Source organism: Pseudorca crassidens, chromosome 3, assembly GCF_039906515.1.
Source record: "Pseudorca crassidens isolate mPseCra1 chromosome 3, mPseCra1.hap1, whole genome shotgun sequence".
In the NCBI taxonomy this organism is placed as follows: Eukaryota; Metazoa; Chordata; class Mammalia; order Artiodactyla; family Delphinidae; genus Pseudorca; species Pseudorca crassidens.
The window spans coordinates 168,797,172-168,822,922 of record NC_090298.1 but is presented as its reverse complement, the minus strand read 5'-3'; the positions used below and the strand labels follow the sequence as shown (position 1 = coordinate 168,822,922).

Sequence of the window (25,751 nt, the reverse complement as noted above, 5' to 3'; positions counted from 1 at the left end):
CGGGAAGTCCCCCAGCCTCCCTCTTAAAAGGACCCTTGTGATGATGTTTAGGGTCCACCCGGATAATCCAGGACCATCTCCCTGTCTCCAGATCCTTAACTGAATCCCATCATGCAAAATCTCCTTTGCCACGTGAGGGAATGTAGTCACAGGGCCCAGGGATCAGGTTGTGGACATCTTTGGGGGTCGGCCTGCCACATGGTTCCCCAACATGGCCGGGGAGGCCCAGGACAGGAAAAGCAGCAGGCTTCTCGCTTCTGCTGGCTGAACAGAACACGACACGGGGGTAAAACTCTGGCACGTGGGCGGGGGGAGATGAAAGACCCCCACAACCTGGTTCTCTCCAAGCCGAGCAAGCATGGTGAGTGCATCTCTGACAACCCAGACAGGCCTTGTCCGAGGCACTGGGTACAGACCTTCAGGTCCGGCCCTGTCCCGTTCACGCCCTTGGGAGCAAAGCAAAGAAGGGGCTGAGAAGGTCACACAGAGACTCCAGAGTTGTTTAGCTGCTGAAAAATAAACACACACACACACACACACACACACACACACACACACACACACACACCCTGGACTTAGCTGCAGGTAAAATTTATTAAGGCAACACTGAAGCCCCACCAGGCAGGCCTCACCCCCTTCAGCTCTAGAATGAGTATCAGCTGCTCTGCCCCTACCCCATCCCCAGGAGGCCCACTTCACAGAAGTCCAACTCCCTTAGCTCAAGGCTGATATCCAGGAGCCTTGATGTAGAAAAAGGAGTGGATGTAAGAACTATATTCCTGGTTTTGGAGGAAGAAAAAAAAAAGTTTTGGAACCTTCTAGAAAAAAAAATTTTTTTTTTCTGGAAATCTCGTCCTAATGATCGCTATGATGCTCAGGACATGCTTCCTCCAAGCTCAGACAGGGTGAGGGACTGGTTGGTTCTGAGGACCTCGGTTTCCCAAGGTGGCAGCTGAGGTGAGCTGGAAGGGTTAGAGACGTGTGTTCCCAGTGAGGGGTCCCGGGCCCTAGGAGCCTCCCTCCTGCTTCTCCTATTTCTTCTCTTCTGGGGCCTTCTCGGTGATTCCGGGGGCGAAGGGTCCCACCAGCCACGTGATGGGCGTGTTCTGGGCCACATACTCCACCACGTGGTCGAGGGCCTCTCGGGCCCTGGCCACCTGCCCGCGGCTCTGTGTCAGGATGCTGCTGGACAGGTCCTTGAAGGAGTGGATGCCGGAGAAGGTGGCTTGGAGGTCCTCCACCTGGCGGCGAGCCTGCAGCGCCTGATCCTTGACGTGGGCTGGCAGCCCCTGGAGGCTGGAGCCCAGCGAGGTGCAGGTGGTCTGCAGCTGCTGGGCGACGTCACGGAACATGGTGAGCGTCTGGGACTCAACCTGCTGAGAAGGGGTGGAGGGGGACCATCAGGGCCCTCTGAGTTGGGGGGTAACTGGACCCAAAGCCCAGGAAAGAGAAAATGGGGGTTCTACCGCCCACCTTGGGGAAAACCTTTCCCCAGGAGAGGATGTCGAGCACAGGTGGTTCAGAATACGGGCTCTTTGGGGCTTCCCTGGTGGCGCAGTGGTTGAGAGTCCGCCTGCCGATGCAGGGGACACGGGTTCGTGCCCCGGTCCGGGAAGATCCCCCATGCCGCGGAGCGGCTGGGCCCGTGAGCCATGGCCGCTGGGCCTGCGCATCTGGAGCCTGTGCTCCGCAACGGGAGAGGCCACAACAGTGAGAGGCCCGTGTACCGCAAAAAAAAAAAAAAAAAAAGAATACGGGCTCTTTGAGTTTCAAACTGTGTGAGATAATCACTGATCAAATTGAAAAACAGGTATAGAAAAAAAAAACAGGTATAGACATTTTCCCAAAGAAATACGCAGATGGCCAAGAAGCACGTGAAAAGATGTTCAACGTCGTTAATCATCAGGGAAGTGCAACTCAAACCCACAGGCAGATACCCCCTCACCCCCATGCTGGAGAGAAACTGGAACCCTCGTATCTTGTGGTGCAGTCACTTTGGCAGATGGTCTAGCAGTTCCTCAAAATGGTAAACTGTAGAGTTACCATATGACCCAACAACTCCACTAGGCATCCACCCAAGAGAAACGAAAATATACGTCCATGCAAAGACTTGTACACAAAGGCTTAAAGGGGTGTTATTCACAGTAGCGGAAAGTGGAGACAACCCAAATGCCCATCAACTGGCAAATGGAGACACAAAAGGTGGTCCATCCACACACGGGCACATCTCTCAGCCATAAAAAGGGGTGAAGCACCGACACTCACTACAACGTGGATGGACCCTGACAACACGATGCTCAGTGAGAGAAGCCGGACACAGGACACACAGGGTGTGATTCTGTTTACATGAAATGTCCACAGAGACAAAGTACATTTGTGGTTGCCAGGAATGGAGGAGGGTGTGGAAACGCGGCCTGACTGCTATTGGGGAGATCTCCTTTGGGGGTGATGGGGACGCTCTGAATTACAGTGATAGTCACACAACCCACGAATTGTATAATTTACATGGGTCAATTGTACAGTATGTGAATTATACCTCAAAACTTTTTTAAAGTACAAGATTCTGACTTTTATATCTCCATAAAATTGTTTTTGTTGTTTTTTTTTTTGCGGTACGCGGGCCTCTCACCGTCGCGGAGCACAGGCTCCAGACGCGCAGGCTCAGCGGCCATGGCTCACGGGCCTAGCCGCTCCGCGGCATGTGGGATCCTCCCGGACCGGGGCATGAACCCGTGTCCCCTGCATCAGCAGGCGGACTCTCAACCACTGCGCCACCAGGAAGCCCAAATTGTTGTTTTTTTTTAAGTTTAAAAAAATGAGAAGGTGTGGAAGAACTTTCTAGGCAGAAGTTGTAAACAGTGCGGGAGACTGCAGTTGAGATCGGGTCCTTGAAAATTCGCCGGGGCCGGGGAGGAGATCAAAGCAGGCTGGGAGGCAAGACTTTGCCCTGAGCCTGCTCACCTGAGGACTCTGGCTTTGGACCTGGCAGGGAGGTGCCGACAGAATCAATATCTATTTTCTGGCTGCTGCGTTCAGCAGTTGAGGGGGGAAGGGAGACGGTTTTCCGCGGTTGGGGTCTGAATGCTGAACAGTTTTGCATTTACAGAGACATTCACCATACCTTATAAATATTATCTTTTAGCACTTACTATGTGCCTTACATGTCAATGTGTGTGTGTGTATAAAATAACTCACATACCAGAAAATTCACCCTTTTAAGCGTACGTTTTTAGTACGTTGACCAGGTTCTGCAACCAGCACCTCTAATTCCAGAACATTCCATCACCCCAAAAGAAACTCCCTCTCCATTCCCCCTCTCCCAGCTCCCAACAACCACTAACCCACTTTTTCTGTGTCTATGTATTTGCCTGTCCTGGACGTTTCCCATCAATGGAATCACACACAGTGGGTCCTTCTGTGTCTGGCTTCTCTCACTGAGCATCGTGTTCTCAGGCTGCAACCACGTTGCAGTGAGTGTCAGGGTTTCTCTCCTTTTCGTGGCTGAGTGATATTCCCGTGTGTGGAGGGACACATTTGTTTGTCCATCATCTGTTGATGGACATTTGGGCCGTTTCCACTTTTTTGGCTGACGTGACTCACGCTGCTGTGAACATGCGTGTTCATTTCACCTTAACAACCTGGCAGACGGTCCTATATCCCATTCACAGATGGGGAAATCGAGGCCCAGAGAGGTAAAGCTGAGAAGCTATTGTGCTAGGATATTATGAGTCCCTAAGAGAGAGGGACTATGGTTCAGAATGAGGCATGAGAATTGTCTAAGGCACTGATTCAGTGAAAGCTTAGATGAGTGACAGCACAGGTGGCAAAAGTCAGGGCTCGTTCAAGAGGCCAATGCCTGGGATAGATTGGAGGGGCCAGAGCACGTTAGTGAGAAGCTGACACTCAGAACCGGGCAGGTGAATTTGAAGGATGTGACGGGACACTGGGATGGGGCAGGGAAGGAGTCAGGACTCAAGTAAATGGGACATGGCTTAGAATTCAGCAGGTTGAGACCCATCACTATCAGGCGTCCCATGGTTCAGAAGCAACGCCTATACCCAAGAGTGGAAATCCAGGCAGGCTTCCTGGAGGAGGTGTCATCAGGTCCCGAAGGCAGTTAATGGGAGGCGAGGCTGGGGAAAGCGTTCCGAGCAGGTAGGTCCATCAAGCAGAGGTGGGGAGAGGGAAGTCAGGGCCCCAGGTATCCCATGCTCCCCCCACGGTGGGTACCTCTGGCTTGGCTGCATCCTCCTCTGGGCCCTGGAGCTGCTTCTGGTTCCAGCTGAGCCACATCTGGTGTAGTTTCTCCTGACCCTCCACTAGCTTCTGGTCGACACCCTGCTTGACGGTTTCCATCTGGAGCAGAGAGAGAGAGGGTGGCTGCCTTGGCCCTTGACCAAAACCAGCAGAGCGCATGGGAACCCACAGGAATCCTAGATGTGGGATTGCAGAGGGAGCGGGGGTGGTCCTTTCATCTGGGATGGGGAGAGAAGGGGGAGGCATACTGCTTTTCTCAGAATGTTTCCACAGGCTGTGGGTTTCAGGGTCACCAACATGCTTGTGCCCCGTGTGGTACTTGCAAAGAAAGTGGCCACAGATTCTCTGCAGCTCCTCCCATCTTGCCTGTTTCTCCCCACCACCACCACCACCACCACCCCGCCCTGCAAGTGGGCCTGGCCACGTGACGGGCTTTGACCAATGGGACACAAGCAGATGGAGCGCAAGCAGGGGCTTAAAAAGCACTTGCAATGGAATATGTTACTCAGTCTTAAAAAGGAACGAGATTCTGACACTCACTACAACATGGATGGACCTGAGGACAGGATGCTCAGTGAGAGAAGCCAGACACAGAAGGACAAATACTGTCTGATTCCACTCACAGGAGGTCCCTAGAGGAGTCACATCCATAGAGACAGGAAGTAGATGGTGGGGGCCACGGGCTGGGGGAGGGGCTGAGGAGTGAGTGTTTCATGGGGACAGAGTTTCAGTTTGGGAGGATGAGAAAGTTCTGGAGATGATGGTGGGGACGGTTGCACAACAATGTGAAGGTACTGAATGCCACTGAACTATACACTTAAAATCGGTTAAAAATTGGTTAAAAATGTGTGTTTTACCACAATTAAAATTTTTTAAAAAAGAGACAGGAGATAATACTGAGTAGAAGCTAAGCAAACAGGGAAAGAAATTAGAAATTTCCCTCTTTAGAGAACAGAAAAATTAAAAACTTCAGGGGGCAGGATTTGACTGCAAAGAAGCAGGAGGGAACTTTTTGGGGTGATGAACATGTTCCACGTCTTGACTGCAGTGGTGGTTACCTGTCTGTTTGTATTTGTAAAATTCCTCAAACTGTATACTTTAAAAGGGGTGATGTTCATTGTATGTAAAATGTAAGTTATACCTCAAATAAAACTGACTTTAAACAAACAAAAAAAGTGCTCATCCCGAGTGCCACAACTAGAGGGAAGTCCACGCACCGCAATGAAAGATCCCGCGTGCCGCAAAGACCCAACACAGCCAAAAATAAATTAAAAAAAAAGTGCTCACGTGTTCCCGCTGTACCTGGATCCCTAAGGCCACAGCCAGGGGAGAGCCTGAGGTACCCTAATGGAGGAGGAGACCAGACCGAGAGACCCAGCCTCCAGCCAACCTGTCATGCGCTGAACTGTGACCCCTCCAAATTCACAGGTTGGAGCCCTGACCCCCAGGACCTCAGGATGTGACTGTATTTGGAGATGGGTCTTTAAAGAGGTGATTAAGTTAAAATGAGGTCCTTAGGGTGGGCCCTAATCCTATATGACTGGTGTCCTTATAAAAAGGGGATATTAGGACATAGACATGCATGGAGGGATGACCAGGTGAGAACACAGAGAGAAGACAGTCGTCCACACACCAAGGAGAGAGGGCTCAAAAGGAACCATTGTGCCAACACCTTGATCTTGGACTCCCAGCCTCTAGAACTGTGAGGCAATAAACGTCTGTGTTTAAGCTGCCCGGTGTGTGGGACTTTGTTACAGCAGCCCCAGCAAACTCATCCAGGGCCGCGGCCCCGTGAGTGAGCCCAGGAGGATGTGTGGGGAGGAATAAGCCACTAGGCTGCGGAGGGGTTTGTTGGCACACACGCTGCTGGCCAGCGCCCCCGTCACCGCGGGCCTCACCAGGCTGAGCGTCTGTGAGAGCTGTAGCAGGGCCTCCTGGGCCCTCTGCCTGGTGTTCTGCAGTTTTCCCAGGGAGTGTTCGTAGGCACGCTGGCGCAGCCTCTCTGACAGGGAGCCCAGACGCACAAAGTAGCTCTGTTCCTGCCGCTGCTGGGCCACTGAGGCGATGTCGAAGCCCTCCAGGGACGTGGCGAGGCGGGCTGCGGGGGGAAGGCAGGAGAAGCACTGTGAAGGCCGAGTTTGTGCCCCGGGTCTGCAAGTGTAAAAGGATTTCCCTGCCTTGGTTTTCCCCATCTGCGAAATGGGTATGATAGGGACTGAATATCCCAGGATTAAGAGGCCTTATACTACGGACTTCCCTGGCAGTCCAGTGGTTAAGACTCCACACTTCCAACGCAAGGGGCACGGGTTCGATCCCTGGTCAGGGAACTAAGATCCCACATGCTGTGAGGCATGGCAAAAAAAAAAAAAAGGCCTGAGACTGGCGTGAGAGTCTGAAAACTACGGCCCTCGGGACAACCCGACCCATGAATACAACCGTCTATGTTTATTATATGTTGCCTATGGCTGCTCTCAAACAACAGAGGTGGCCTCTGGAATATGTGGCTTCTTAGCCTGCAGAGATTAAAATATTCATTATCTGGTCCTTTACAGAAAAAAGTTTGCCAATCCTGCCTGTATTAGCGCCTAACATATATTAATAGTGGCCAATCTTTCACAATGTTCTAGGTGCTTTGCGGGCATTCTTGTTAAATCATAACAGTTCTAAGAGGGAGACACCGTTATCCCATTTTTACAGACGGGGAAACGGGGACTCAGAGAGGTTAAGCGACTTGCCGAAGGGCACACAGCTGGGACGTCACAAATCAGGATTTGAAGCCAGGCCCCACGTTCTTAACCACGATACTTGACGGGAGGAGAAGTCTGAGCCATAGGAGAACCATCTTCACAGCCGTTAAGGGAAAGTCCGGACTATCTAGTCCAGAAAATACTCATAAAGTTACAAGGCAACAGGATGGAAATCCACCTGTCTTGATAATTTGATCCTATCTTATCCTGCTCCCTTTAGACTTTACTATAGTAGTGATAGAAGTTCAAGCTTTGTAAGTAACCCGATCTGAGTTTAAATCCAGTCCTAATAAATCACTGGCTTTGTAAGGCCCTATGGCAGGGTCTGCAAACTATAGCCCCTGGGCTGAATGCCACCTGCCTTTATCAATAAAGTTTTATTGACACAAAATCACAACCATTCATTTACCTACTGTCTATGCTTTTGTGCTACAATGGCAGAATTGCATAGTTGCGACAGAGACTGTATGGCCCAAAAAAGCCAAAATTATTTATTACCTGGCCTGTCAAGAAAATGTTTGTGGCCCCCTGGATGCAGAAGTGATTTGGCCAATAAGCCTCAGTTTCCCGAAATCTGGGGAATTCCCTGGCAGTCCAGGGGTTAGGACTCCGAGATTTCACTGCCTTCGGAAAGGCATGCAAATGAACGAGTGTTTAGCTATTCTTATTACCTATTTGTGGTTTATCTGTTTATAGTAAGTGATAAAGTTCCCTTTCTAAAAGAATCTGGCAAAGTTGACTGAAAGAACAGCAAATAAACAGAACAGGGAGTACACATGACCGAGATAACGCAAGAAATGTGCTCTGGTCAGGCAGGAACAGTGGGGCTGGTCTGATGAGTGAGATCTCCACTTTAGCCACCTAAATATGCCTCTCCTTTGGACTGGGCACTGTTCCAGAAATGAAAGAAAGGGGAAAATCACGCAACAGAATCCCACATGGTGCCATCGACCCCTTGCTCGATCAAGGTAAGACTTCAGTCAGGGGAATTCGGTTGTTTCTATTGATAAAAAGAAATTTTCACATATTAAGATATAGATAGGGAAGTCATTCTGGCTTATACCTGAGTTAACTTGAATTTGATGCTACCTAAAATAGCCTTTTTGTGGCCTATCAAACCTACATTGTACATCTGCTTCAATTATTAAAGAAAAGGGCACATTGGCCAGAAGTAAAGAATGTCCATGTTCAAAATCAAGATTAAATGCCTCCCTTCCTGGGACACCAAAATGCTGGTCCTCCTTTGATGATAAGATTCCTTCCTAGGTGCCAAGGCCATACTGACTCGTGTACATGCTGGTCTGTTCCTTTTTTTCTTTCTTTTTTTGAAACCTTGAAGAAATGTAACCCTGACTTGTTTAATGTTTTTTGTTCTGACAAGATAAAAAACTGCTGAAAACTCTGCTTCTCAGGAGCAGTTTCTCAGAGTTATCTGGGAAGCAGGCTTCCGGGGTATAGTCCTCAGTTTGGCTCAAATTAAACTCTTTTCTCTTATTATTGGCTGTTTATTGATTTTCGTTGACACTATAAACATTAAAAATTTTGGAAGAACATACTCTTATCCAGGGATTAATAAACTTTTTCTGTAAGAGGCCAGTTCAGTCAATATTTTCAGCTTTGCAGGCTCTACTGTGCAATTAATCAACTCTGCCATTGGTATTCAAAAGCAGCCATAGAGTAAATGTAAATGAATGGGCGTGGCTGTGTGCCAATAAAACTTTATTTACAAAAGCAGGCGGTGGGCCGGAGGTAGTCTAACATAGTCGACTGGGGGACAAGGATGTCACAGAAGGGTCATTTCATGATGACATTTTAAAAACTGAACAAAATAGATAACCAACAAGGACCTACGGTATAGCACAGGGAACTATATTCAATATCTTGTAGCACCCTATAATGGAAAAGAATCTAAAAAAGAATAGATATAACTGAATCACTTTGCTGTACACCTGAAACTAACACAACATTGTAAATCAACTAAATTTCAATTTAAAAAATTATTTTAGTTAAAAAAAAATGAATTACAAAAAGATTAAAAAATAAATTAAAAACTGAACAAAACCCCCAAACACCTGGGACATTTAGAGGCAGCGAAAATAAAAGCTGGAATCTTGGGAAAAACAGACTCTGCCCCATTCTCCCACCAAAGGCAGGTTTGCAAAGACTAAACCCAAACCAGCAACATTTTGAACCCATCCTAATGGCCAGAACTTCTCCACGGCCCTCTGGGAACCCGGGAGCTCTGCCCTTGTGAGTGAAAGCAGCTTTGTTATTTAGGCCAAGGATGTCTGGCAGAGCCTAGGCATGTCAGAGCAAGCTGGCAGGGCCCCTGGAGGGGGCGGTGCCCTTGGCAAAGGGGAGAACTGGGAGAGAGGGGGAGCAGGGCTGTGCTCCCGCCCCGAGCCCACGAGTAATATCCTAGCTCTAACATGGCACCTTTACTCACAGACCTCCCCAGTACCTCAAGCACCACTGTGCACAGTGATTTCACCCTTGGTGGATGGACACAAAGGAAAGCGGAAAGTCAAAGCTGCTCAGACAGACCTGTTCTCTGAAGTGGCTCCCAGGCTTGCTTCACAACCTGCCTCCCAGCAAACCCTGCTTCTCCCCCTACTTTTGGGGGCCAAGACCCATAGCTAAGTGTGACTTGGTCTGAGCACTACAAGAAGCCAGCAGGCACTGAACTTGGGATACAGGACGGAAGACATCAGCCAGGTCCCTTCCTTCAAGAGGTCTGGAGTCAGGTTTTGGAAACACAAAGGACAAGCGACACGCTATGCTCAAGCCACACACCGCAGGGCTTAAGATCCTTTGCCTGGAACGTCGCCCCACTGGGAACACTGTCCCATCCTGCCCCACCGGGAACACTGTCCCATCCTGCCCCACCAGGAACATCACCCCACCTAGAACATCGAGGTTCTCCAGAGAGCAAGGGACCATGACTTTCTGCCGAGGATTCCCAGGGAGAATCGTGGGGTCTCAGAGTCAGCTCAAGGAGGGCTCCAAGCAATCGAAAATAATAGGACAAGTGAAGCGTCAATAAAATAAATACCTCGGGTCGCAATACGTTTTGTTAAATCTTCATGTTCAAACCTATAATGTAAAGACTCACTACGCACTCTTGGAGGGTGCTGGTGAACCAGCCTGTGATGCCACAATAAATAAAAAGGGGGAACGTTAACTACTTGCCCTGCTTTTCCTCTATAAACCATACCTTGGCGTAATCAAGATTGCAACAGAGAACTTTGTCCATGGAAGTTTTCCAGCTAACAGCTAGAACAGTGACACGTTGCAATCCCAATGGGAAAAGAGATTAGAGATAATGATTAGGAGCTGTCTACCCATGAGGGAATCACGATTCCTTTTTTTTTTTTTTTTTGGCTGCACCGCGTGGCTTGTAGCATTCCCCGACCACCAGGGATCGCACCCACGCCCTCGGCAGTGAAAGCGTGGAGTCCTAACCACTGGACCGCCAGGGAATTCCCATGATTCCCTTTATATGAAGTTCTAGAACAGGCAAAGCACTGGTTCTCACCTGGGGGTGATCCTGCCCCCAGGGTATACTGGGCGATGTCTGGGGACATCTGTGGTTGTCACAATTGGGGGTGCTCCTGGCATCGAGTGGGTGGGGTCAGGGAGGCTGCTCCACACCCCACAGTGCCCAGGACAGCCCCCCACAGAGGATGACCTGACTCCAATGACAGTTGGGAAACCCTGATCTAGTCTGTCGTCATTTCTTTCCAGTCATCCCAAATATTTGGCATCTCATTCAAACAAACTAGCTCTGGGTAAAGTTGGCCGGAGCCGAGGGGCTGCTCCCTTTGGACGGAGCATGGTGTCTGGTTACACGTGGCCCTCGTGGGCCCTTGCTGCTGTGGGCACTGGAGTCTGCAGCTGCTGGCCAGGCTGGAAGTTCCCAGTACGTTTGCAAAGGAAGGCCATCTCTAGAAGGCGGGGTCAAGGCCAACCCCAAGAGCCATGGGTATGAGATCATGAATAAGACTGGCTGCTTTGTCTCAACACTTTTATCCCCAGTTTGTCTATTTCTCCTTATTCCTACCACCACCTGGTCCAGCCCCATCACAGCTCACCTGAACCCGGATTCCCCCGGCTCCCACCCTCTCCTCACCCAGAGTCTATCCTCCCGAAAGCAGCCACCAGAGGGCGTGAGTGAGTACCGAGTCAGGCCCCGCCGCCCCCGCCCCCTGCCCACAGCCCTCCAGGGTCCCACCTCCCTGGGGTAATAGCCCAAGTCCTCCCCGTGGTCCACAAGGCCCTGCACGACCTGCCCGATCCCCTCCCTGCCCTCCCCTCCTCCCTCTCTCCCCCTCGCTCACTGCTCCAGACACACGGGCCTCCTTGCTGTCCCTCCAACACACCAGGTACGCCCCTGCACCCGGGTCTGTGTTCCGTGTCTCTTCCCTGACATCTGCACAGCTCATTCCCTCCCTCCATGCACGACAGGGAAAAGTCACCTCCTCAGAAACATCTCCTTAAATCTGATTTCTGTACACATTAGACTTTAGGTTCTATGAAGGCAGAACTTTGTTTACTGACATATCCCTAGGACCTAGACAGGGCTTGGCATACAGCCAGCGCTCAAGGAACGTTTGAACAAACAAATATATGCCTAGGGTGGGGTGGGGGAATGATAGAGAAGAGCTTGAGTGATTTTATTTGGGGATTTCAGCACCTGCTAAGTGCCAGGCCCCGTTCTAGACTCAGAAAGGACACAGCTTCTGCTTTGTGGAACTGACGACCAGTGCTGAAGAGAAAAATCAGAGCCGGGCCTGGGGGGAGGTTTCAGGACACAACATGCATGTGGGACGGTGCAATTTTAGAGGCCTTATTGGGAGGTGGCATTTGAGCACAGAGCTGGAGGTAGAAAGAACGAGACATCTGGATGTCAGGGCAGAGTTCCTGGTAGAAGAAACAGCCAGTGCAAAGGCCCTGGGGTGGGAACACGGTCCAGGATGGGCAAGAAGGCTAGTGTGCCTGGAGTAGAATGAATGAGGGCAACCAGGTAAGTACAAAGGAGCTTCCAGGAGGATTTGGGCTTTTACCCACGGGAGGTGGGAGGCTTGGAGGGGCCTGACTTGAGTGCTCACAGGCGCCCTCTGGAGGCTGCTTCAGGGAGGACAGGCACCACAGACCAGGGCAGAGGGAACGGAGCTGGTCCAGGTGGGCTAAGATAGACTGGAAGAGGGGGCAGGGATGAGATGACAGCATGTGATGGACTGACTCCTCGTGGCTGAGAGGGACCACACGTCGGGTGGTCTGGGGAAGGGTCCCAGCCCTGTGGGCTGCACTCACCAAGCTCAGCGTCCGTCATGGGCAGGTGGTTGTCTACCCACTCCTCCGATTTGCCCAGCACCGTGTCCATCCCGCTCAGCACCATCTGGCCCACGCGGGAGCCCATGACCGAGTGGACGCCACTGGTCAACATGGACTTGGTCATGTCCACGCCACTCTGCACAGCACCCCGGGTCACCTCCACCGCCTCGGTCACCCGGGAGGCCATGGTGTCCCTGGCGCTGGACACGGTGTTGGACACAGCTTCTCGGGCTCCCGACACTTTGGACGACACGAGCTCCTTGGTGTCTGCCAGGACCTACAAGAAAGGACAGCATCAGTATCTCCGTCCTCCCTTTGTACCTGGGTACCCCCACCCTGCACCCTGGGCCGAAGGGAGGAGTTCCAGCTCCAGGATGACCCTGAAGGGTGAAAGCAGTTAAGATCATGTGCTCTGGAGCCGGACAGCCTGGTTAGAGTCCTTGGCTTGATATATCCTAGCTGTGTGGCCTCAAGCAAGTCACTCGACCTCTCTGGGCCTCCACCTCTTCTCCCCATGGTGTTATGGGCTGAACAGTGCTGAAGCGCTAACCCCCAGGACCTCAGAATGTGACTGTATTTGGAGATGAGACCTTTAAAACAGTAATTAAGGGAAAATGAGGCCATTAGAGTGGATCCTAATCCAGTCTGACTGGTGTCCTTATACAAAGAGATTAGGACACAGACACGCACAGAGGGATGACCACGTGAGGACACAGGGAAAAGATGGCCATCTACAAGCCAAGGAGAGGAGCCCCGGAGAAACCAGCCCTGCCGACACCTTGTCTCGGAATTCCACCCTCCAGAACTGTGCAAGCGTGAACGTCTGTTGTTAGGGGTAATTGTTACAGCAGCCCTAATCGGCTAAATCACAGGGTTAGACAGTGCTTGGCTCGAGCACTGAACCTGTGTGACACCGGAAACTAGCGACATCCCTAGAAGGGACCACTCCAATCCTGTACTAAGAACTGCAATCCTGTTTGAACAGGTAATCAGTATGTTAAGTCCCTCAGGACAGCACTACTCATCCAGGGTGTTTCTGCCCCCAGGGAACATTGGGCGGTGTCTGGGGACATCTGTGGTCCTCACGACTTGCTTGCGGGGGGGAGGGGCTCCTGGCATTGAGCAGGTGGGGGCCAGGGATGTGCTCAACACCCTACAGCTCCTGGGATGGCCCCCCACAGAGAATGACTGGCCCCAGTGTCAGTGGTGCTGAGGGAGAGGGACCCCGCTTTAGAGTGAGACGCTCAGAGCTACACTAAAGCAACAGGAGGGGAATTCCCTGGTGGTCCAGTGGTTAGGACTCCGTGTTTCACTGCCGAGGAGGCAGGTTCAATCCCTGGCTGGGGAACTAAGATCCCACAAGCCACATGGTGCGGTCAAAAAAACCGCAAAAGCAGGGCTTCCCTGGCGGCACAGTGGTTAAGAATCTGCCTGCCAATGCAGGGGACACGGGTTCGAGCCCTGGTCTGGGAGGATCCCATATGCTGTGGAACAACTAGGCCCATGTGCGCCACAAATGCTGGGCCTGCGCTCTAGAGCCCACGAGCCACAACTACTGAAGCCCGCACGCCTAGAGCCCGTGCTCCGCAACGAGAGAAGCCACCGCAATAAGAAGCCCGCACACCACAACGAAGAGTGGCCCCCGCTCACCACAACTAGACAGAGCCCGCGTGCAGCAACGAAGACCCAATGCAACCCAAAAAAAAAAAAAAAAACCCAGGGGCTTCCCTGGTGGCGCAGGGGTTGAGAGTCCACCTGCCGATGCAGGGGACACGGGTTCGTGCCCCGGTCCAGGAAGACACCACATGTCGTGGAGAGGCTGGGCCCGTGAGCCATGGCCGCTGAGCCTGCGCGTCTGGAGCCTGTGCTCCGCAACGGGAGAGGCCACAACAGTGAGAGGTCCGCATACCGCAAAAAAAAAAAAAAAAACCCAAAAGCAAACAAACAAACAAAAATAAAGCAATAGGAGGGATTTTATGCACATGCCCAAATAACCAAACGTTTTGTCTCCATTAACTGCCAATTTAACACGTTGACTACCTTAAACTCCCCATTGTAAACTGGTGACGTGCCCAAAACATCAGAGCATTTTGTGGACCCCGAAGCTCGTATGAAGACGTTAAGAACCAACACTCAGTGGCGGGCAATAAATTGGGTGATTGGGATTGACGTATACACACTGCCATATATAAAACAGATAACTAGTAAGGACCTACTGTATAGTACAGGGAACTCTACTCAATACTCTGTAATGGCCTATATGGGAAAAGAACCTAAAAAAGAGTGGATATATGTATAACTGATTCACTTTGCTGTACCCCTGAAACTAACACAACATTGTAAATCAACTATACTCCAATGAAAATTAATTAAAAAAAAAAAAAGAACCAACACTTAGTATGTTCTCGGCCTTCAGGTGATGAACCCACTTCAGCAAATCTCCAAGACACAGGAGTGTACACATTCCCCAGAAGAGAAGGCAAGGCCAAGAGAGGCTGAACAGCTTGTGTTGAGGGCTGTCCAGCTGCTAAGGAGCAGAGCCTGAATTTTAACCTGGTATTTTGATTCTCCTGCCTGTAACCCTGACTGGTTAAAAGGGGTCAGCAACTTTCTCCAGGAAAAGCCAGATGGTAAATATTTTCAGCTTTGCAGGCCAGAGCGTCTCTGTCCCAACGACTCAAACCTGCCGGTGTTCAGGCAAAAGCAGCCAGAGACGATGCGTAAGCCACTGTTTGCCCATAAAACATTATTTACAAAAACAGGCAGAAGGCCAGATTTGCCCTCCTCTGGACTAGCTCTGCATTGCATCCTTGGAGAAGCCGCTTCAGCACACAGTGGGTACTGCTTGATCCATGCCTGGTGTTCTTGAATCTAAGTCTTTAAGTAGATCTCTACCCACAGAGCACTCTGGAAAGTTAAAAACCATGCCCCCTCCCATCCTACCCTTCTAAGCTGGCACCCCTCTTAACACCTAAACCCTCCTATTCATGGGAATCAGTCACTTTTTGGGGGGAGAGGGCACGGTTGTCAGATTTGAACACCAGCCCTCAGCTCACTGAGCACACAGTGGGGCTGTCACGTAGCTCATGCTGGCCCGGGTTCAAATCCCAGCTCTGACAACACTGTTGTCCCACAGGACCAGGGAGAGCTACCTCATTCTGAAGGGGAACCTCACAAGGCCCAGAATCAGGAGAGCCTCCCACGATGGGAATTCCCTGGCGGTCCAGTGGTTAGGACCTGGGGCGTTCACTGCCAAGGGCCTGGGTTCAGTCCCTGGTTGGGAGCTTAGATCTTACAAAATGCAAGGCAGGGCCAAAAAAAAAGAAAAAGAAGAGAGCCTCCCAGGAAGTCAGGAGCTCAGAGCTCCCGCTCTGTTGGACAACCTTGTCCAATGTCACCCTGAGCTCATCCCGTCTATAAACAGAAGGAATGCTGGCCTGGTGACACCGGCAGGACAGGAGGAGAATGCAAGCACTCAGCCCTAAGGAGGTGGCTCCTGGGTGACGATTCTCCATCCTTCTTTGGATGTGGCCATTTTCACCTTCCACATGCCCAACTTGTTAACATCCTTTGTGGTAAGACATGGGTTCAGGTTCTGTTCCAATTCTCCCCAGCCCACTCCGTTTCTGTGTAACGGGGCTGCCCTTGGGGGACATATCGTGGTCCCTGGCAGACAGGAGGCGCTTGAGAGCTAGCGAGTGAATAAGCTGCCTGACAAAGTAGGTGGTCTCAGCAGAAAGCCTAAGGGAACCGGAGGAGTGGCTGGCGTGTCCCACTGCCCCCGACCTATTTCCGGTGGGAAGATTCTCAACGTGAACAGATTTGCCTTAGTGCGGCACTTCCGTCCCACCAGGAAAAAGGGGCGATGAAGTACGTGGGTGTTTAATAAGCATCTCCTACATGCCAGGCTGTATGATGGGCACTTGGCACAGCAACAGACAGTCTGTGCCCGCATCCCAGCTGGGGAGACAAATAAGCAGTTATGTAACACACTATCTGAAACGTTTTTTAAAAGTTAATGCATGGGGCTTCCCTGGTGGCGCAGTGGTTGAGAGTCCGCCTGCCGATGCAGGGGACACGGGTTCGTGCCCCGGTCTGGGAAGATCCCACATGCCGCAGAGCGGCTAGGCCCGTGAGCCATGGCCACTGAGCCTGCGCGTCCGGAGCCTGTGCTCCGCAACGGGAGAGGCCACAACAGTGAGAGGCCCGCGTACCGCAAAAACAAAAAATTAATGCACGGAATTCACTGGTGGTCCAGTGGTTAGGACTCCGCGTTTCCACTGCAGGGGGCCGGGGTTCGATCCCTGGTCCGGGAACTAAGATCTCGCAAGCTGCGTGGCCCAGCCAAAAAAAAAAGTTAACGCAACTTGTGAATGCTGCTGCGATGAGCATGGGTATATAACAGCCCAAAGGTGAAAACAACCCAAGAGTTCACTGACGGAAGTATGGAGAAACAAAATGTGGTCCACCCAGAAATTCTGACACCTGCTACAACATGCATGAACCCTGAGGACGTGATCCTTAGTGAAATAATCCAGACACAAAAGCACAAATACTGCCTGATTCCACTCACAGGAGGTCCCTAGAGGAGTCAAACCCACAGAGACAGAAAGTAGATGGTGGGGGCCAGGGGCTGGGGGAAGGGAAGGAGCTAAGGGATGTGGGATTTGTTTCTGGGGTGATGAAAATGTTCTGAAAGGGATGATGGTGGCTGCACAATCTGAATGTTCTAAAACCACTGGGTTGTACATTTTAAATGGGCGAGATGTACGGTACATGAATTACATCTCAGTGAAAGCCGTTAAATCAAAAAGCTGGAGGGGGGTCGGTGGGATGAATTGGGAGACTGGGATTGACATATATACACTACTATGTATAAGATAGATAACTAATGAGGATCTACTGTACAGCACAGGGAACTCTAACTCAGTGCTTTGTGGTGACCTAAATAGGAAGGAAATCTAAAAAAGTGGGGATATACGTATAACTGATTCACTCTGCTGTACAGCAGAAAGTAACACAACATCGTAGAGCAACTATATTCCAATAAACATTAAAAACAAACAAACAAACAAGCTGATGTAATGTGAATGATGCTAATACAGGAGCTATAAGCCACAGGTGGCTATTTCAATTTAAAACAATTAAAATTAGCTATTTAAAATTTTTAAATAATTAAAATTAGGGACTTCCCCGGTGGCACAGGGGTTAAGACTCCGCACTCCCAATTTGGGGGGCCTGGGTTCGATCCCTGGTCAGGGAACCAGATCCCGCATGCATGCCACAACTAAGAGTTTGCATGCCACAACTAAGGAGCCCTCAAGCCACAACTAAGGAGCCCACCTGCTACAACTAAGACCCGGTGCAACTAAATTTAAAAGAATAAATAAAAATAAATTTTAGGGCTTCCCTGGTGGCACAGTGGTTGAGAGTCCGCCTGCCGATGCAGGGGACACGGGTTCGTGCCCCGGTCCGGGAAGATCCCACATACCGTGGAGCGGCTGGGCCCGTGAGCCATGGCCGCTGAGCCTGCGCATCCAGAGCCTGTCCTCTGCAATGGGGGAGGTCGCAACAGTGAGAGGCCCACGGACCGCAAAAAAATAAATAAATAAAAATAAAAAAAGAGAATAATCTCAATGTTAAAAAAATAATTAAAATAATTAAAATTAGTATTCGAGTTCCTCAGTCACACTCGCCACATTCTAAGGGCCCAGAAGCCACATATGGTTGTTGGTTTCCATATTGGATGGTGCACAGAAAGAAGGTGTACAGAAAAAGTTCTACTGGGCAGAGCTGAACTGGAAGGACCTTCTTTAAGAGGGAAGGGAAGGCCTCTGAAGAGGTGAGATTAGAACAGAGTCCCAGAATCCTGGTCCATGAAGAAGGAACAGCAGGTGCAAAGATCCTGGGGTAGCACTGAGATGGGTGTGTTCACTGTATTTGCTTTCCCTGCTTCCCTGGTATGAAAGTTCCATGAGGGCAAGGACTCTGTTTCCATCACCGTGTCTGGTACCTATGGGCGCTGATGTGACTGAACAGGAGGATGGAGGCCAGCGCAGATGGAATGGAGCAAGTGAGGTGGGCAGGGAGGGCAGAGAGGCAGCGGGGCCAGATCTGGCAGGGCCATGAGTAAGGCTTTAGCTTTTGCTCTGCACCAGCTGGGAGACACGAGGGGGTTTAGGGCCCATCTGGCTGGTGTTCAGAATGCTCCTGCAGCTGCCTGGTGGGGGTCTGGGGACAGACAGAGAAGGGGTCAGGGAGGAAGCTGTCCCACTCATCTGCTCTGGTTAAGGTGGGACCACAGACTGGATACCTAGGCAGGCCCCCGTCTCAGCTGAGCATCCCACCCCCCCTCACCTCCCCCCACTGGCGGTCACCTTCTCCGGTGGCTGCTGCAAGATGGGCAGATTCTCCTCCAGTTTGTCCAGCCCCCTGTGGGCGTATTCACTGGCCGATGTGACTGCGGAGCAGCGGGGGGCGGGGAGACAGACAGCTGATGTTACCGCGCATGCGCATCCCTCCAGGGTGGGAAGGTCCTCAGCCCACCGCCCGCCTCCTCCTCCCCCCACCCCGGCCTGGGAAATAGACAGGAGGGGCGGGTCCAGGCTCTCCCAAGCTTCACTCACGCTGAGGCTCCAGTTTGGACAGGATGGGCTGCGCCCCGCTGACGGCGACCGCTGTGAGGGTCTTCACGCCCTTCTCGGCCGCGTCGCACACAGTCTTGACGTGGGGGTGGCTCTCCTTGGTGGACATGTAGGTGGCGGACACCATGTGGCAGGTGGAGCTGATGAGCGGCATGCCGGCCACGCGGTCCACCACGCTGGGCTACGGGCAGGGCAGCTCAGGCCAGGGAAATAGCTCGCCTCCCCTCCCTCGCACCCACGCGGTTGCACAAGTCAGGAACTCTGGGGTTCCGCCGGGCACTTCCTGTATCTTGGTCCCCACAGCCCACTTGTTTGAACATGACCTTGCCACCCACCGTGCGCCAGGCAGTGACATGACACAAGAACCCCATTGTCCTGGAGCTCAGAGTCTACAACTGAAGCCAGGAAACTACGGACCCCTGGGGGCGAAGTCCCGTCCACCGCCTGATTTTTTTCTTCTTGCCTGTTTTTTTTTTTCCTAGCAGCACTATTGAAATCTAGTTTACACGTCATAAAATTTCACCATTTTGAAATGCACAAGTCAGAAGTTTTTAGTGTATTCACAAGGTTGTGCAACATTCACTGTCTAATTCTAGAACTTTTTCATCACTCCAAAATGAAACCCTGTCCCCACTGGCTGTCACGTCCCTGCCTCCCAGCCCCTGCTAACCATGAATCCACTTTCTGTCTCTGGATTTGCCTGTTCTGGACATTTCACACCAATGGAATCACACATGTGGCCTTTTGTGTATGGCCTCTTTCACCGAGTAACATTTTCAAGGTTCACCACGTAGTAGCGTGTCTCAGTGCTTCATTCCTTTTTTAAGAAAAGTGTGGCAGGGCTTCCCTGGTGGCACAGTGGTTGAGAGTCTGCCTGCCAATGCAGGGGACACAGGTTTGTGCCCCAGTCCGGGAAGATCCCACATGGCACGGAGCGGGTGGGCCCGTGAGCCATGGCCGCTGAGCCTGCGCGTCCGGAGCCTGTGCTCCCCAACGGGAGAGGCCACAGCAGTGAGAGGCCCATGTATCGCAAAAAAAAAAAAAAAAAAAAAAAAAAAAAAAGTGTGGCAAAGTACACATAACTTAAAATTTACCATTCAAATCATTTTTAAGCGCACATCTCAGTGGTATTAAGTACATTCACACTGTTGTGCAACCATCCCCACCATCTGTCTCCTGAACTTCCTCATCTTCCCAAACTGAAACTCTGTCCCCATGAAACACTGACTCCCAAGCCCCTCCCCCAGCCCTTGGCCCCCAACCATCTACTTCCTGTCTCTATGGATTTGAATCCTCTAGGGACCTCCTGTGAGTGGGATCACACAAGATTTGTCCATTTGTGTCTGGCTTCTCTCACTGACCATATCTTCAAGGTTTATCCACATTGCATTGTGTGTCAGTACTTCATTCTGTTACATGGCTGAAAAATATCCTATGCTACCTGGTTTTGTAAATAAAGTTTTATTGGCACATGGCCACACCCATTCATTTACATATTGAATATGGCCACTCTTACCCTACAAGAGCAGGACTGAGTACTCAGGACAGGCCTTCTGAGCCTCAGTTTCCAATCCATAAAATGGGAAGTCATTTCTGTCCTGAAGGAGTTGCAAAGATGACCCGTGTGAAGACGCAGGCAGAAGACTTAACTCTCACAGGGGCTATTTGTAGAATTTGTTTTAGCTCACTTAATCGCCAGTCCCAGGAGACTGGGAATATTATTCCAACATTATGGAAGGGTAAACTAAGGCATGGAGAGGCTAAGGAAGTCACCCCCCACCCAAGATCACAAAACAAGCCAGTGGCAAAGCTGGACCTTGGACTCAGGCAGTCCTCCTCCAGTGTTTGCCCAGGAGGTCTCTTCAGAAATGAATGACAAACTTACCACACAATCCAGCAATTCTGCTCCTAAGATTCTACCCTAGAGATAGGAAAACACACGTCCACATAAGACTTGTACACGAATGTTTGTAGCTGCCTTATTCACAATGGCCAAGAAGTGGAAACAACCCAAATGTCCATCAGTTGGTGAATGGATAAAGAAAATGTGGTCTAAAGCATGTTTTTAAAAATATATAGTCTCCAAATGGCTAACAGGTACAAGAAAAGATTCTCCACATCACAGATCATTAGGGAAATGCAAGTCAAAACTACAATGAGCTACAACCTCACACCCCGCACTCACTGGGATGGCTACTATCAAATGAACAGAAATTAAAAAGTAATGGTGAAGACGTGGAGGAATTGGAACCTTTGTATGATGTTGGTGGCAATGCAAAATGGTGCGGCCATTATGGACAACATTATGGTGATTCCTCAAAAAACTAAAAGTAGGGACTTCCCTGGTGGCACAGTGGTTAAGAATCCGCCTGCCAATGGAGGGGACACAGGTTTGAGTACTGGTCCGGGAAGATCCCACATTCTGCGGAGCAACTAAGCCCGTGTGCCACAACTACTGAGCTTGCGCTCTAGAGCCCGTGTGCCACAACTACTGAAGCCTGCGCGCCTAGAGCCTGTGCTCTGCAACAAGAGAAGCCACCGCAATGAGAAGCCCGCGCACTGCAACGATGAGTAGCCCCTGCTTGCCGCAACTAGAGAAAGCCCGTGGGCAGCAACGAAGGCCCAACACAGCCAAAAATAAATACATTAACAAATTTATTTTAAAAAAGGCACTCCTGACAAGATCTACAACATGGAAGAACCTTGAGGACGTTATACTCAGTGAACTAAGCCAGACACAAAAGGACAACTACTGTATGATTCCACTTACGTGGTACCTAACACAGAAGATTCTACTTTTATAAAATGATTCCACTTATTCTACTTATATGAGATGTCCAGAAAAGGTAAACCCATCAGCAAGAAGCAGATTAGTGGTTGCCAGGGGCTGGGGGAGAGGGGAATGGGCGTGACTATTAATGGATATGGGGTTTTGATTTGGGGTAATGAAAAAGTTCTGGAATTAGATAGTGATGATGGTTGTACACTGTGAATATACTTACTGCCACTGACCTACACACTTCAAAAACAGCTAAAATAGTATATTTTTATGTTATGTGTATTTTACCACAAGTTTAAAAAAGGAACACGATAATTAATAAGAACCTAATGTACAGCACAGGGAACTCTACTGAACATTCTGTAATGACTTAAATGGGAATAGAATCTAAAAAAGAGGGGATATATGTATACGTATAACTGAATCACTTTGCTGTACACCTGAAACTAACATAACATTGTAAAAATAACTATACTCCAATAAAAATTAATTTTAAAATAAAAATAAATAAAAAAGGAACAAAGCACCACAGACATTACAAGGCAGATGAACCTCAAAAAGATGACGCTCAGTGAGAGAAGCCAGATACAAAAGGGTCTCATAGTGTATGTTTTCATTTCTATGAAATGTCCAAAATAGGCAAATAGAGACAGAACCCAGGGGTTCCCAGGAGGAGAGAAAATGGGGAGCGACTGCTAATGGGTGTGGGGTCTCTTTGGGGGGAGACGAAAAAGTTCCAGTGTGGTGGTGATGGCTGCATAACTGGGCAGTTTACTAAAAAAATCACTGAGTAGTTCTCTTCATAAGGGTGAATTTTATGGTATGTGAATGATACCTAACTTTTAAAAAGCTGTTTATTAAAATGGGCTTTTATTTAAACTGGGGAAAAGAGGTGAGATAGAAACTGGCTTCCTAAAAGGAGGACCCTAAGAGAACCTGCAGAGACAGGGAAGGTCTGCCTGGGGGGAGCCAGGCAGTTTCAAACAGAGCTCTACCCCTGCTCTCCCAAGAGCCCTTGGAATCCCCAGCTCTCCCACCTCCACCTATTAGAGGGGCACCTGTTAGGGGCTTGTATAATGGCTCTGCCCAACCTACTCAGAAGGGTGTCTCTTGACCCCCCCCTGTGCTGGCATCAGCTCCCTGCCAAGGCACCACCAGGTGGGAAGCCTCATCCCACAGATCTCAGAAATTCCTCACCTGCTGTACCGGTTCTTCCGCTGACACCTGGGTGCTGGCAGTGGCTTCTGTCTCGTTGGTAGACATTTCTCAGAAGCAGGCACTGTGAACAGAAGGACCAGTCAGGGTACAGCCTGCTCCTCTCTTCCCTCCAGGGGGATGTCCAGGTTCACACCTGCCCTCTGACCACCCCCGCCCCCAATTTCCTAGAGCCCTGCCTCTCAACTGTTGACACATACCTGTGAGCCTGTTCAAAACAGGTGCTGATTCAGCAGAGCAAAAGTCTAACAAGCTCCCAGCTGCTGCTCATGCAGCTGATCCCGGGGGCCACACCTTAAAGGGCAAGGTCTGTGTGCGGCCCTCCAAGGGCTCACCTCTATCAATACTATGGTGCAAAACCCCTGTAGACGGCAATTTGTCGATTACTACTGGGTTTTAAGAGGCATCTTGCCTTTGACCCAGAAACCTCACTGCGGGGACAGTCCCACACTGGTACTGCCACGTGGACAGAGATGTGTGTACCTGTATTGGCCACAGACACTGGAAACAATCTGGTGGCCCAACAGAAGGGGACTAAAGTGGTAGTCCAGGGCAGTGGCTTAAGTGTGGCAGCTTACATGTAATTGACTGGGACCAAGATATTAAGAGACAAAAAGGTGCGAGTGGGGCTAAAGTTTTTGCTTGTATTTGACAGAATCTTTAAAGAGACACAGGAAACTGTTACGGTGGCCACCTTTCAGGGAGGAAGATCAGGTAGCTGGGGCAGGCCTCTGACTTTTGAGCCAGGTAGATAACATTACCTGTTCAAAAAAAAGTTAAGTTTTTTTTTTTTTTAAGTTAAATAAAAAAAAAAGAGAGACTATTCCTGGCCCCTCTGCAGACAGTCAAGTCAGTCTCAGGGATGTGGGGAAGGCAAGGGAGGCTCCCTGGGTGAATCTAATGCACACATTTGCAGGCAAGATGGCAGCCACAGGTATGCTCCATTTTCCTGGCCAAATGAGATGAGACACCTAGAGCATTGTCAGATTAGATTTCAGGAGTCCCAGCTCCACCCATGCTGTGCTATGTTGGGCAAGGAGCTTCCTCGCCCCTAGCCTCAGTCTTCTTATCTGTAAAATGGGGCTAAACCTGCCTTAAGTCTGGGTCTCCAGGTCCTTTTTTTTTTTTTTTGGCTGCACCACACAGCATGTGGGATCTTAGCTGACCAGGGATCGAACTCATGCCCCCTGCAGTGGAAGCACAGAGTCTCAGCCACTGGACTGCCATGGAAGCCAGCCCACCCCAGATCATTCTGGGATAAGCCTGTGGTGAACCCCTGACCTTGGGTTTGAGCATTTCCTTCCAGACACCGTGTTTTGCTATCCCCCAAGTGGAACCCAGCAAACTGATGCTTTGAGAGCACCAGTTCTACAGTCCAAACTGGGTTCTAATCCCAGCTTTGCAACTCCCTAGCTGTGGGAGATTGGGAAGGCAGCACCCCCTCTCGCAGCCTCACTTGCCACGTCTATGAAATGGGGATAGAACCGTTCCTAGCACAGAGTCCCTGTAGACTGGAGGAGAGTCTGGAACGTAGCTTGGTGCCTGGCACACAGTAGGTGCTCAATAAACAGATCCATTTCACACCACTCTGCCTGCCACAAAGAAATGGGTGAAACTAGCCAGGATTGAGCTTCTGCTTGGTACAAAGGTCTCCCAACTGGGAAGTGGGGCAAGGAGGCACACCTACCCCTAGTGATCATCACCTGACCCCTGTTCTTCCCCTTACCTTCCCTGCAGCCTGAGCTCACCTGGGCAGCTCCTCCCTCCCATCCCTTTTGTCCATCAACTCCTTTGGAAATGGTTTAACCAAGGACACCCATTGCAGATGTCAGCACCCCCATTAAAGTCCTTGGGGTCAGCAACCTGCCTGCAGCTGGCCCCAGCAGCGAGAGCAAGAACTGGCTGAAACTGGCTGGAGTCACGCAGTCTGTCCAGCTGCAGCCAGGGAATGTGAAGATCCAACTTCCGAAGTTCCCAGGGACGGACCCCAGGCCTAGGCTCTGGTTTTACAAAGGTCCCAAGGACTCAGATAAGGGGATAGGCCTTCCCACCACCACTTTGTGCAATCCACTGGCCATACCCACCCAGGAAAAGGGGGCGGGATTTGCCCCAAGACCTCGCCAGGGTCAGCTGGGTGTGTCAGAAGATCAAGGGAGGGGCCGAGTCCCCAGGCGGCAAAACTATTTGGAAGGGAAAGGGCTTTGCTAGGCAGAGGGACTGCCCCCTGGTGCGGGGAGGGAGGGGGCCCGCTCTGAAGACCCAGAGAGGGCGGGATGGGCTGTGGCTTGCCTCCAAAGTGCGTTTGCAAAGCAAGAGGATGTGGTTGGGACTGGAGACTTAACCCTCCCCCACCGCTTGATACTGCCACTTCTAGGGGGCTCTTTCGCGCACCCCACCCCGAAAGTCCTAGATATTGAGAGAAGAGAGTCTGAAAGTCTGAGCCTGTTCCAGAAGTTGTATTTTTTTGGGGGGGGAGGTGTGCTCAGCCCAGGCTGGAGACCTTTCCCCAGGCCGCGAAGACAAGCAGAGCCCCCAGGAAGACCCTTCCTGCCCTTCCTCCTCTGGGGCACCCCAGGACTCGGTGGCCCCCGCCCCCAATTAATCGGGGGCCCTCGCTTCTCACCGTGGTCAACGGGACGTCCAGGGTACGGTGACCACTACTTCAAGGCCAGCTCCAAAACCGTCCTGGGTCAGCCCAAGGCAGGCTTTTATGCTTGGGGGCGGGCACCCGGGACTGACGGGCTGAAGGACCAATCTGGTTGGGGGGGCCGCCCG

At 50.8% G+C, this 25,751-nt stretch overlaps 1 protein-coding gene across 3 annotated transcripts; it reads right to left on the bottom strand.

The window, feature by feature from the left end:
* Positions 1–575: 575 nt before the first annotated feature.
* Positions 576–25,728, bottom strand: PLIN3 (perilipin 3). Of its 3 annotated transcripts, XM_067734100.1 has the most exons (9): positions 25,600–25,728; positions 22,959–23,040; positions 18,965–19,163; positions 18,716–18,798; positions 12,318–12,615; positions 6,156–6,355; positions 4,231–4,356; positions 1,474–1,680; positions 576–1,373 (listed from the first exon to the last, which is right to left on the bottom strand). In XM_067734100.1, exons 2-9 carry the CDS (start codon positions 23,022–23,024, stop codon positions 1,032–1,034), a joined length of 1,521 nt encoding a protein of 506 aa, XP_067590201.1. In that variant the 5' UTR covers positions 23,025–23,040; positions 25,600–25,728; the 3' UTR covers positions 576–1,031. The 3 variants fall into 3 exon arrangements, with proteins under 3 accessions (XP_067590201.1, XP_067590202.1, XP_067590203.1); XM_067734101.1 differs by lacking the exon at positions 1,474–1,680 and having other exon boundaries at positions 576–1,376; XM_067734102.1 differs by lacking the exon at positions 1,474–1,680.
* Positions 25,729–25,751: the final 23 nt, after the last annotated feature.

Coding starts and splice junctions, on each gene's coding strand:
- PLIN3 (XM_067734100.1), bottom strand. CDS start 23,024: ATGTCTACCAACGAGACAGAAGCCACTGCCAGCACCCAGGTGTCAGCG. Junction 18,799..18,964: donor GTCCAAACTGGAGCCTCAGC/GTGAGTGAAGCT, acceptor GCTGCTCCGCAG/TCACATCGGCCAGTGAATAC. Junction 6,356..12,317: donor CATGACGGACGCTGAGCTTG/GTGAGTGCAGCC, acceptor TTCCCCCCGCAG/CCCGCCTCGCCACGTCCCTG.